This window comes from Mirounga angustirostris, unplaced genomic scaffold, assembly GCF_029215605.1.
Source record: "Mirounga angustirostris isolate CCGP_5_RB_7025 unplaced genomic scaffold, mMirAng1.0.hap1 SCAF_6, whole genome shotgun sequence".
Classification (NCBI taxonomy): domain Eukaryota; kingdom Metazoa; phylum Chordata; class Mammalia; order Carnivora; family Phocidae; genus Mirounga; species Mirounga angustirostris.
In genome coordinates, this window is record NW_026991714.1 from 122871017 (window position 1) to 122883672 (window position 12656).

The 12656-nt window shown below is 46.5% G+C and overlaps 1 protein-coding gene across 40 annotated transcripts in view; it reads right to left on the reverse strand.

The window, feature by feature from the left end:
• SORBS1 (sorbin and SH3 domain containing 1) overlaps positions 1-12656 on the reverse strand; it is a 226802-nt gene that overhangs the window by 63423 nt on the left and 150723 nt on the right. For 23 of the 40 annotated variants that reach the window (XM_064595054.1, XM_064595062.1, XM_064595059.1 and 20 more), the window contains 3 exons: positions 12583-12646; positions 281-328; positions 26-155 (listed from right to left, as the gene is read on the reverse strand). In XM_064595054.1, the coding sequence (XP_064451124.1) occupies positions 26-155; positions 281-328; positions 12583-12646 (242 nt within the window). Of the gene's footprint in view, positions 1-25; positions 156-280; positions 329-10380; positions 10444-10765; positions 10841-12582; positions 12647-12656 lie in introns of all 40 variants that reach the window. The other 17 variants (XM_064595052.1, XM_064595061.1, XM_064595056.1 and 14 more) reach the window with 2 other exon arrangements.

Sequence of the window (12656 nt, forward strand, 5' to 3'; positions counted from 1 at the left end):
TGATTGTGGGTGAGGGAGCACTTACCTTTCTGGGCTTGATTTTAGTGAGGAAGAGCGGGCTGGGAGGGGAAGTGTGGCCGACCTCTTAACCACCTTCTCACCGTCGATGTAGCTCATCTCACTTTTTGAGCGAGGCACAGAAAGGGGAGATTTTGCTGGAGAAGAAAAGTGGGTACAAAAGACTTGCAAAAACTGAGGAAAACCAAAAACAGGAAGATGTCTTCCCTCACCTACCACCCTCTGTTCCTCCCCGGCAAGCAGAAAATTCTACATCACTTACTGTCTTCAGAAAAGGAGTACCGAGGTGAGTATAGATCTGAATCTTCATCTAGTGAACAAAACAAAATGTAATCAGGAGCAATCTGGCTGAGGTAAGAGAACCAAGTGACATGTCCCCCCATTGGCACCGTCCTGCACCGACGTCCAGCCACACTGGGAGCCCGACACACAGAGGAGGGGCCCAGTGCCAGAAGCTACACCACCGCAGACCCCATCTGAGAGCCCACCCAACCAAACAGGATCTGCCGACCTGTAGTCCGGAAGGTCCACTCATGACACCGGGGGGTTGACTGCCACCTGACACCAAGGAAGCATGGGGACAAATAGCCAAAGGTCCTCCTCAAGACAATTTCCACAAGCAAAGCAAGAACACAGGGTCCCCAGCCTGGGCTGGAAACAGGGGCGGAGAGAGGTCCCCGAATGCTCACGCTGACGGTCTCTGGTCTAGCCTGCTGAGTCCCCCAGAGTCCGCCAGGCCCATTACTGGATGGGTTGGGGGAGGCCCAAAGATGCAGTTTCAGCTGCCCACAGCGGCTGTGACCTGTTTTATATGCTGCAGTTCCATACACAATACCATTCATCAAAGAGGAGCTGTGGCTAAGGAAACAGGCTGAGAAGACCCTCCTAGTCTCTTGCTTTGATTCCACCTCAACCTAGTTGCTTGAGTAGCTTGCTTTCCTCGAGACACAGCACAAGCTGACAGGTCTGCTCTGCAAAGGTACTGCCTGGGCTCAGTGTCTAAATGGTGACTCTGGAACCAACCAAGTCCCAGGGTTTTGTGGGCTTGCTCTGCAAGGGCAAGGCACACGTCCCACAATACAGAGAACCCCAGGACATGGACACTTGCGGAACCGAGATGAGAGCTGAGCCCCTCGTGGAAGTAGCCGCCCTGAACTCAAAACGAGAGCACACGGACATTTACCGAAACAGATTTTTAAATTGGAACTGTCCCTGAGAATGCAGGATATTTAGTCACTATGCCCGTGATAATCCCCCCCCCCACCAAAGCACTTCTCCAACAAGAGTCAGGCTGCATCAGTCAGCCTGTCCTGTTTTCTAGTATCTTGCCAACCCGAATTCAGAATTCTTGAGGATGAAATGAAGACCCAACTCCTTCCCTTAAAATCTGTACCAGCTTTAACAAAAAACATGAAGTAACCTGCAAACGCAAGCCAAAGACTCCAATGTCACATGTTGACTAAGTGTTAATCAAGTCCTATCTCTCTGCAAATCATTCTAAGTTTCAGAGCAAGAAAGGCTGGGATATTTTGTGAAGTATAAATAAAACACTGCTATTATCTTGAGTATTATTCAAAGACAGCTTCTCTGGCAGCCCCCTCCCTTTTTAAAATATTTTATTATTTGACTGAGAGCACAAGCAGGGGGAGTGGCAGAGGGAGAGGGAGAAGCAGACTCCCCGCTTCAGGGAACCCGATGCAGGACTTGATTCCAGGACCTTGGGATCATGACGTGAGCCGAAGGTAGCCGCTCAACAGACTGAGCCAACCAGTGCCTTCTGGTAGCCCTTCTTAGTCCCTCCTCTCCTCTCCCTATTTTTATCTGTTCCAGGTCTCCCCCGGCCCAAACAAATAAAGGAAAGGTATTAGGTACCAAGTTATCTTTCCCTCCCTCCCTCCTTCCACTTCAAGGATAGAACTAGTCGATATCAAAGTTGAACAAGACTTGCCCTGCTATACATGCAATGTGCAAGGTGATTTACGTTAACTTCTGAAAATAGGGCAGAAGAGGTAAAATGTATTTTTGGAGTACTGTTCTGAAGAATTTTGTCTTGCCTATTTTTGTTTTTTAATAGAACTTCTGATTACTCTGCTGAAAATGCCATGATGTCAAAGAAAACTAAAAATCAGCTCTGACTGCAGAGATTTGACTGGAAAAATGGTGGTTGCCAAATGAGAAATTAGCTTACTTAGGAACCAATGTATGTACTGCTTAAAATCCAGCCTAGCATTTTAGCTCAAAACCCTGTATCTCTGAATCATGGAATGACAGCCTATCCGTAGACAGTAGGTCAGGGTTAGTTTGTAACTGTTACCTGGTTCTTGGGGTAAGAAGCAACGTTTTCATGGGGGAAACATGGCATTTAAATACTCAAAAAAAAAATGTTTAAAGCCTAAGCTCTTTAAACATTTTTTTCTCCCCAGAGCTTCCTTATGCAGAAATCTGGAAGATTTGCTAGAAGAAAATGAGAAATAGTTCTTATAAGATGGAAAAAAAAATAGCATAGCTTGGGGAGATAAATAATTTATGTATTTTGAAAAGTAAGAGGAGAAAAAAATAGGGGTGAAGGCAACAGACGTTGGAATGACTAAACGCTCATAAAGCTAATTCTTGGGGCGCCTGGGTGGCTCAGTCGTTAAGCGTCTACCTTCGGCTCAGGTCATGATCCCAGGGTCCTGGGACTGAGCCCCGCATCGGGCTCCCTGCTCTGCGGGAAGCCTGCTTCTCCCTCTCCCACTCCCCCTGCTTGTGTTCCCTCTCTCGCCATGTCTCTGTCAAATAAATAAAATCTTCAAAAAAAAAAATAAAATAAAGCTACTTCTTATTTGACGGAGGTAGAAAAAGCAAAGTCACCCGGCTACAGCCAACGCAGGGCAAGAGCCCCTCTGGGGGAGCAAGCTCTTCATTTCTGTGTCCATGGCATCCGAGTCCGACATGTGGATTTCAGTTCGCCTTTGAAGACAGCAGACTGAAGTTCCACGGATTCAGCTGAACACTAGCCATCAGGGCAGGTCCCAGGGGATGCAAAATTTACTTTAATTGTTGATGTTTGTCTTACAAATCTAATGTAAGAAAATTTTACCTCTGCTTATGAATAAAAACAATCACGGTTTCCATTAAGTGCCGAACAGTGGCTGGTAGTTTACTCACATCATCTCAGTCAATCCTCGAGAAAACTCCTGGAGGCACGTACATCTCTCATCTCACAGATAAGAAAAGGAGGCCCAGGGAAGTTAAGAGAATTTGCCCTTAGCCACACAGTGAGAAAAGGACAAAGCAGGAATGGACCCAAGGTCTTTCCGACTCCCTTCCTCCCTGTGCTGCCTCAAAGCCCTGTGACAGGGATGGGGGCTTTGTCCTACTCCTCACCCTAGCCTCATCTACCCAATCCTGGGAAAAACTGTGGCTCTTCTACAATTTTTATTGTGGAAGAGGCAGGGGAGGGTGTTGTTTTGAAACTCAAGTCGTGCACTACGGTGTGGCCAGACTGACTTCCAGCCCTTGTAGCCTTTGCTCTCTTTTTCTGCATCATCCCCTCCCTGGTGAGGCTGAAGCAAGTTTTCTTTCTTTTTCTTTTAAAGATTTTATTTATTTATTTGACAGAAAGCGAGCAAGCAAGAGAGCACAAGCAGGGGGAGAGGCATCGCTTCTCGGCCTTTTGGCTAAGATCAAGTGCAGGGGGAGAGGCAGAGGGAGAAGCAGACTCCCTGCCGAGCAGGGAGCCCGATGCGGGGCTCGATCCCAGGATGCTGGGATCAGGACCTGAGCGGAAGGCAGATGTTTAGCCGACTGAGCCACCCAGGTGCCTTTTTTTTTAAGATTTTACTTATTTATTAGAGAGAGAGAGCAAGCGTTAGTACAAGCAGGGGGAGAGGCAGAGGGAGAAGCAGACTCCCTGCTGAGCAGGGAACCCGACACGGGACTCGATCCCAGGACCCTGGGATCATGACCTGAGCCAAAGGCAGATGCTTAATCAACTAAGCCACCCAGGTGCCCCCCTAAGCAAGTTTTCTGAGTTACCCACTTCTAGTTTTTTGCTGGTTTCTAGGGACAATGGGTAAAACCGAGTCACTCTTGCTACATCATCTACTTGCTGTTTCTCTTGCTCCCTTCTCCTGGCAGGCTAAGTCCACACTGGGGTAGATGGGTATGAAGTTAAAAATACCAATGAATGGGAAAACTGGGTACAAGGATCACCCTTCTGCATTTCTGCACACTAGAGTTAGCCAATGGAGTGTATGTTTTTAAGCACAACTAAGACACAGTAAATGAAACGTTTTTCAAGCTGTTTGTGAACACAGACATTGTCTGTGTCTGAAATCCTGCCTTTATGGTTTCTCCACGGGTTCTTTAAAACTGCGCCTTAGGAGGCTCAGCTGAGCTGGGATCTTGTGATTGCTGTTCGTGGTGAAGCCACATGCTGACGGTGCCCCTCAGAGCCTTGGCAGTGACACCCAGAACTTCCGGTGCCAGCGACTTCCAGGAAGCTCTAAGGCTCAGCGGGATTTACTCAGGGTGAACAATCCACTTCTGGAACCCAAAGGCCCCTGCTGGGCTCCGATGTTTACACACCAGCGACTGCCCTCTAGGCTTTGGCAATCTATCCTTGGAAGCTCGATTTGGGGACGGCTATTCTCCTAAAACTGCCGGGAAGCACATAATTGCTCTTTCAAGCACAGTGACTTTAAATGAACTTCTAAAAAAGACTTTTCCTGGATTTGGGGGGTTTCTTTCTTGAGAATTTATAACAATCTTAGAAACACTGGAACAAGTGTTGGTTGAGAATGATTATTTTATAAAAAATATGTAACTGACTAAAATGAGATGCACAAAAAGCAGTCTTTACATAATCATGTGCCTTTATCAATTAAATTTTAATTTTATGCATTTCTTAGGCATTTAAACTTAAAATTATTTTTCTAACATCAGGGGCTCATCTTTGACACAATCTTTTTCTACTGCTCAAATTAATTCCTTCTGCTTCATTCCACACACTTCGGAAGAGAAAGGATAAAGGAGTCAAGATAGACACACACACTCACCCCACAAACAAAAATATTCAAAGAAAAAGATGTATGCAGAAGTGGGGACAAAGTCTGGGTGGGATCGGAGAGGAAGAATCAGCAAAAGGAGATACGGGGCAAGGTGGTCAGGAATAGTCCAGGGAGCCCGGGGAGACATTCCCAAAGCTGCCTATGTTCTGGTTAAAGGCAAATTTTAAGGGATTAGGAAGGGGAAAAAAAAAAGATCCACAAAGGGTATAGAGTAGCTACAGAAAAAAATACAGGAAAAAAAAAAGAATCTGAAGGAGAAGAGAACAAGACAGAGAAGGAAAGAAGTAAGGGCAGGACCAGCGGGCTGGAAGGAGACTCACCGTCCTCACCTCCAGCAGCGTTCCTGGCCCGTGGAGGTGGAGAGGGTGTAACCGCACGCTCTCGCAACTATCCTGCAGGCTGCTCTAAGACTGCACTTGCCGGGCGGAGCCCTCCTGCCCGGCTGTCCTCAGGAGAGCAAAGGGGACCGCCGTGGGCAGCCAGGCCCCGCCTCCCCGGGCAGTGCGAGCTGCAGTGGGGACAGGAGGCACACAGAGCCTGGCCAGGCATCTTCACGATAGAACTACTTGCTTGAACTCAGGCAAAATGAGGCTATTCTTAGAAATCCTGTAAGGCCAGTAGAGGATTATTTTAACTCAAATACAGATGTGCCTGGGAGAAATCAGCCTCCCAAATCTTTGTCCTGGCACATCCTCATCTAGGAACGAGGAGAAAGGTCCATGAGACAGACCACTATGGCATGATCTGTCACCACGCCCTGGGGATGCCTTGAGACACTTCACCAGAAGGTGGCAGTGGTCACCATTGGCCTGATACTGGTGGAAGGAGCAACCAAAAGCAAGAGGAAAAGCTGGTCTCTGAAACTTCCCCCTTGGCTGACAGGGCAGCCCTTGACCCTGACATGGCCAAAAGTATTCTCACAGGCCACGGACCATGGAATAACACACCAGATACCTGGTTTTGTGCTGATTCGGAGGCGTTTTTGTGCTGAAAAGCGCGGCCATTTTGTGGACACAAAGCATGTCAAGAGAGCCAACATCATTTGGCCATGTTCAGAGCGGGAAGTCTAGCTCTTTTGAATCTGAAGTCCCCCTCCCCCCCAATTCTATATCCCCATTCCCTTGGATTGCACTGGCAAGTATCTTCTCCTTCTTGGAGGGTGGGAAGGGTAGTCTCCTCCATTCCAGTGGTTCTCAGTCCTGGCCATGTGTCAAATCACTTGGGGACGTTTCCTAACTGCATACCCCCACATGCCATCCCGGGAGACATTGGCGCCTGGAGTTAGGGGTCAGAGAGGGTCAGCCAAGAACACAGGGTGCAGCAGGAGAGGTAAAGGAATCAGCAGTGTAGCAGAACAGAGTAAGAAAGAGCCCATGCTTGGGGGCCCTGTAGATCTGCGTTTAAAACCTGCTTCTGCTACTTACTGTGTGATCTTGCACAAATTACTTAGCCTTCCCGAGCCTTACACCCTTTATTGATGAAATGAGGACTTACCTTGCGGGGTTCCTGCGAGGATGAAACAAGGTCACAGTTGTGATGCACTCAGCATGTGAGGCCTTGTATTCAGTAAGGGCTCAATAAATGGTGGTCGCAGCAGGCGCTGTGGTGGTTATGCTATTGCTGTTGTTATTAATATTATTATTATTATTATTAATGGAATCATGCCTGTGAGCTGCTGAGGTCCGAGCCACCACACTGCTATTTCCTAAAGCAGGAGGCAAGGGATGAGGCCCCAGCAGCGGGTCTGAAGACCCACCCCAGCAGCCCGTCCACGTCTGGGTGCAGCAGTGGGTGGGGCTGGCTCTGGTCGCTGTCAACGGTCTCTCTCCCCATCCCCCCAATCTTTCTAACCAGACATCTCAGATGCTACAGAAGGACATCTCTCCGCCTTTCAGAGAGAGAATAGAATGGAATTCACAGACAAGTAGCTTTGGGTCACAGAGGAAGGAATGATGGGGAAGAGAGAATGGGTCAAGTGAAGGTTAGAAAAAAAAGAAAGTCATACTCATTTGCTCAGCCTTACTTGAAAGTTATTCCCAAAGGATTTCTGGTCAGTTATTATTTTTTTTTAAAGATTTTTATTTATTTATCAGAGAGAGAGAGAGACAGAGGCAGGCAGAGGGAGAAGCAGGCTTCTTGCTGAGCAAGGAGCCCGATGTGGGACTCGATCCCAGGACCCTGGGATCATGACCTGAGCCGAAGGCAGAGGCTTAACCGACTGAGCCACCCAGTCATCCCTCTGGTAAGTTATTTTTGATAAGCTTTCTAGTGACTGAGGTACATAGTGAAATTTCAAGAAGTCAGTCTCCTGAACTCATTCTGCTCTTCCTCAGTTCCCTAGCCCCAATCTCTCCTCACCACCTCATGAAACAAAGAGCAATCCGCTCCTGTCCCAGAGTGGTCTCAGAGATCACAAAAGGATTAGAAGGGACTGCTCCCTGTTGGGAGTTTACAGGTTTCTTTTCAAGTACATTTTAAACTTCACAGGTTAAGACGTGATAATTCTATTTATCTTCTGAAAGCCTGGACAAGTTTGCTTTTTCATTATAGTTGGGGGGAAAAAAGGTTGCTAAGCCGGCATAAACAAACTTTCCTGTAGTCTTTTACTAGTCAGGAGAATCAGCTTTCAGACACTTAGAAATATATATTTTTTATACTGTATATGCAACTAGAATTTAGATGGAGGAAGTGGCCCTTAGGCTATGTTTTGATAGGTTTATTGCAAATAATTCTAGTTTCAAATTCTGAGCTCAAGCAAAACAAAAAAACCTGTAGCAACAACAGTCTCCTTGCAGAGGACAGACTCTGGAATGACAGCTCATATTTCTCAGTAAAGCAAGCTATTTTTTAATGCTCATTACAATCTATGGCTAGGTGCTAATTTGTCCTTAACACCTTTCTTTGAAAGGCATAAATATTTTCCACGTTAAGAAGGGCGTGCAGAGCCCAGAAGCACGGGGCTGAGGGGGACCTACCAAAGCTCACAGACATCACAACCACAAGCCAGAGAATCTCTGATTACTTAAAAAAAAAAAAAAAAAAGATTCTTTAAAGTGATCTAGATCAAACATTTCCCTCATTTGTAAAGAGCCTTCATGTGATTGAATACATCTGTGGTCTATGTCTGGCTCTGTCATCTTCAGCAGGAGCAGGGGTGAGATGAAATCCACCCTATTTTTAAAAGATCTCCGGGGAAGAAGACTTCTTAGACACTTGTGTTAAAGCCTAATCACCTTGGTTATTATTAATCTTTTATGTTCAAACTAATTTTTCCCCCTTTTTATCCTTTATGACAATTTCATCCTCTTTGGTCTTTGAAAATAAAAAATATTAAGGTCTGCTTCCTACATTTTAGGTGACAGGTTACCAATCATCCCTTACTGTTTATGCCTCAAGGCCAAATCACCCCAATTCCCTCTTGAGCCTGACTTGATGTGTACCAAAAAGCAGACGTCACTGTTAGCCAGGGTTGCTAGGCGTGGCAGCTGACGACGTGGCAGCTGCATGTGTGAGGCCACGAAACCCCGTCTTCAGACCAACAGCCAGGCTGACCGTGGAAGCTGCCGGCACCGCCCGTGGCAGGCCTATGGCATTCTTCCAGTCTCACGGAGTCTCTGTTTCTCTACAGGACTTCTCCAGGGGGCCTTCCTCTGCCTATGGGACACTATGCCTTCACGCTTTCCATGCACTTGTCATCTTCCCAGAAGGGAGCCTGGTGCTGGGTTCTCAAGTCCAAATGAAGCACCAACTGAAAATCGCATTTCATCAAAATCACCCTAAAAAAATAAAATGTCTCCCTCACTCAGCTCAGTCAATTGTCTCTTAAGCAACGCTTTTGGCTAGAATCAGCACCCCAGGATAAATAGACTAGGTTATCGCACACCAGACAGATTCCTGTTGGAAGTGAGGTGGTCACTGATAACAATGAAATCATTAGCATCGAGTTGGAAGCTGGGTTTGTTTGGTAGGCTTTTCTTCCAAACCCAGATATGAAATGGCTGGAAACCACTGATGAGCACATCAAAGGGAGAACCAAAATGGAATCTGGTATTTTAACTAAAACTGTATCTAATACATCCCAGGACATCCTTTCATATATGAGAGGCAATCAGTAAGAGTTTGATGAATGAGTGAATGCACGATTTTAACAGTGACGAGAAGGGTTGTGGAGGACAGTCTGCTGAGCTAATTAGAGCAGAGAAATACCGAGGAGGTGGGACAGGGCTGCATCTCGAAAAAAGAACTATGGTACCATGGTCCAGAGCCCCACTCATCAACATTCTCCAGATATATACTGAGGAGCTCCTTTGCACCAGCAAGCTTTCCTCTGGCCTTCTGGACACATGCTCTTGTAACTGCCACCACTCTGGACACAGAGCAAGGACGGGGCCTTGTCTCTCTGTTGGATGTGCACTTTTGCGAACAGAGGATATATCTTATTCATGGTACTATTTTCAGTTCCAAGGACAATGCATGGTACTAATGCTCAGTACTAATCAAATAAGTTCAGAGAGCTCAACATCTCATCCTAGAAGAGCATTTAATGAAATTTCCTCTTGTAAACTCCCTTCCATGCCCCTCTTTCTGGGTCACTCACCCAAGGATCAGATAATCTCTGGGACTAGGGTAGCTCTCAGGATGGTGCCTTTAACTTACCTTTTAGAACCTTCTTCGACACCTAGATTTTTTGCTTTTAGATACAAGTGTGACCATCCTTCCCAGCAGGTCCAAATTCCTAGCCAGCAATTTCATGGAACATTTTTTAGCTTGGCCAAAACCCTTATTTTCAAGAGACATCATCTCCCACCATGAATGGACCTCATACCTGGATACATCTTTGGGAATTCCCTACCAAGGAGATATACCCTGAAGATCCATGAGGGGCCCAGTGACGGGTTATAGCACATATAGAAACTAGGTAATTTGTCTGTTGTTGACAGCAGGTGTGTCCACCTGCTGCCCATCGGCCATCATGACTGCCTCCCCACGTCACTACCCAGCTACCAGCACCATGAGATCACCCCAAATACTGGCAGCTGTTCCCAGAGCCTCAGATGTTCAAAGCATTATAACTAAGCTACACTGGTTACCCCATTAATCGTGTAAACTCCAAGGGACCAGTACTAAAATCCATCTGGATAGCCTCGGGTCATACAGTCAGCGAGGAGCAAGACTCTACCACAAAACACAAGGATAGGGGAAGCAAATGCTTGGGAGACAGCCCGTTAGCCACCAGAAAAAACCCCAAGGTGAAGAAGAAAGTAACATCACCAGTACAAAGAGAGGCACATGATTTTCCTTTAATTACCTTCAGATTTAGGACTAGGAGTAGATGCTGGAAACTGGTAGGTAGGAGTGTAAGGATTGTCCTCTGTAGCAGAGAAAAGCAGTGGATTTTAAACTACCCACCATGAAGTGAAGGAACTGACAAATCCCGCAACTGATTCTTTTGAACGATTACCTACTTTAGTGTTATTAATGCACACGGCATCACACTTAACACGAGATTAATGAATTAGAAAGGCCTTAGTTATTTTAATACAGCACATCATGCAAATGAGTGAAATAAAATTTTCACCAACCAAAAAGGACTATAAAAACAAAATCTAAAAGCCAAATCTTATTCCTAGAATGGAACTATAAGAATTAATTTAAGGCTAGGACAACAGATACACTGTCTAAGTTTATGGTACCTTCAGAATTTTGCTGGATTTCAGGAAGTTCAGGGAATTGGTACGTAGGGAAATAAGGGTTTTCTTCAGGAGTGTCTAGGCAGAGGAAGAAGTTTGGGAGAGAGAATAGAGGAAGATACAAATGGAGAGAATGAACGAATAGGGATCCACACACAGTTCAGGCTCCTTGAATTCTGGAACATACTAAGCTTCACTAGTGATATGAAAGAAACTCAGATTGCTTTTAAAAATCCAGTCCTTTTGCCTGAATTACTGAGACACATCTAAAAAGACAATATCATTTTTCCTCTTGGACAAAGAATGACATATACACAGGCTCTAGTAAGCGAGAAGGATTTAGCACAAAGCTTCAGGTTTCCAAATAAACCAGTGGATTCTCAATTTTTTACACATCTCTGTCTACCATTAGGGCAGCTGGTTTTGTTTAGAACCTGTAATTTGGGTTGAGTTCATCCCTCTAACAGGAGAGAAGGGATGTTGCCCGTGGCACAGAATAACAGACTGTTCACATATGCACCTGTGACTTGGCATTTGGGCTGCCAAAGCCAGGTCTCAAGGTGAGAGAGACACAGGGTGCTGGGGGAGATGGACATCAGCTTGAGGAAGTGACCAACAGAACTGACATCACCCAGTCAGAGACCCAGCCTTTGGCATCACCGCCATGACTGAGCTCATCCACCCAACCACAGTGGATTCACTCTTGGTTTAGAAACACTAAACGCTGAACATCTCAGTATTCTGAAAGAGTTTGAAGAGAGGCACAGCCAGGTTCATTGTGAACTCATTGTAGGAGCTCATTAACAGTGATGTTAGTTGGCATTTGCAGCTAATCAGAAAGACCAGTTATTTGCGGCTTAGGCCGACACCGACCAGAACGCTTTCTCTTTGCCTTCATGTGTCCTCTGTGCTAGGCGGCCAGACTGGATTTGGCCCCAGGGAACAACAGAATGCTCTGCCCATGGTAGGAGTGGTACCCTTCCCACGGTGCAGCAGCATCCCCATCAGCTGACTGGCAGCACAGGCGGATGGGAGCTGGTGGGGTCATGAGCTACCTGAGCGCTGGCCTGGGGTTCTCCCACCATGCTGGATCACCTGCTGATAGCCCAGTAGCTCTGATTCAGAAGCACTTCTCTTCAAGCTTGAGCGGGCTTTGGTGTGTCAGCTCTTGACTGACTCTCAGGGCTACCTGCCAAATGCTGGCTCCCAGTTGGGGCAGATTATTTTTCATTTTAACACCACCTTACAGGTGCACCATGCACTCTACTTCCTAAGGCAGAATTTGCTCTCATTTGGACCCTGCAACACCCCTTGTAGGAAGGGAAGTGGGTTGAATGCAGAGAGGTATGTGACTAGCCCAAAGTCACATGAGTGCTTAGGGGACTAAATCCAGACAAGACCAGTTTTCTCCACTCCCAGTTCAGGGCTTTCTCAACTTGCTCTGCCTACAAGGCAGTCATGGGCTGACACGGGGGGCTGCACCTAAAGCTGGAAGCAGGTGGGAGTCAGAACTGCTCACATCCCGGGCAGGCAGATGCTGGAGCATAGGTGGAGTGCTGGGCTCAACCTGCTGCATCCCATAACATCTGAGGGGGAGGATTTGAGAGCTGACCTCAAATCCCACATGTGAGGCAGAGCACAAGCGTTCCCTCCGTGCTGTGCTCTGCTCTGCAGGCGTATGGCTGGGCTCAGGCAGGCTGGTGCCCAATGACTTGAGCGTAGGGCCCAGTCTTCTGACATCCTAGCAAAGCAAGTTTAAGTCCTCACCACAATAGTCAACATATGAACACAGCATAGCTTCTACAAATGAAAATCAGTACCTCTGTTTAGTTTGTGGATCTGTTTAAACATGGTCTTGTACCAGTCTTTTGATCTCTCGGTGTTCTAGAGAAAA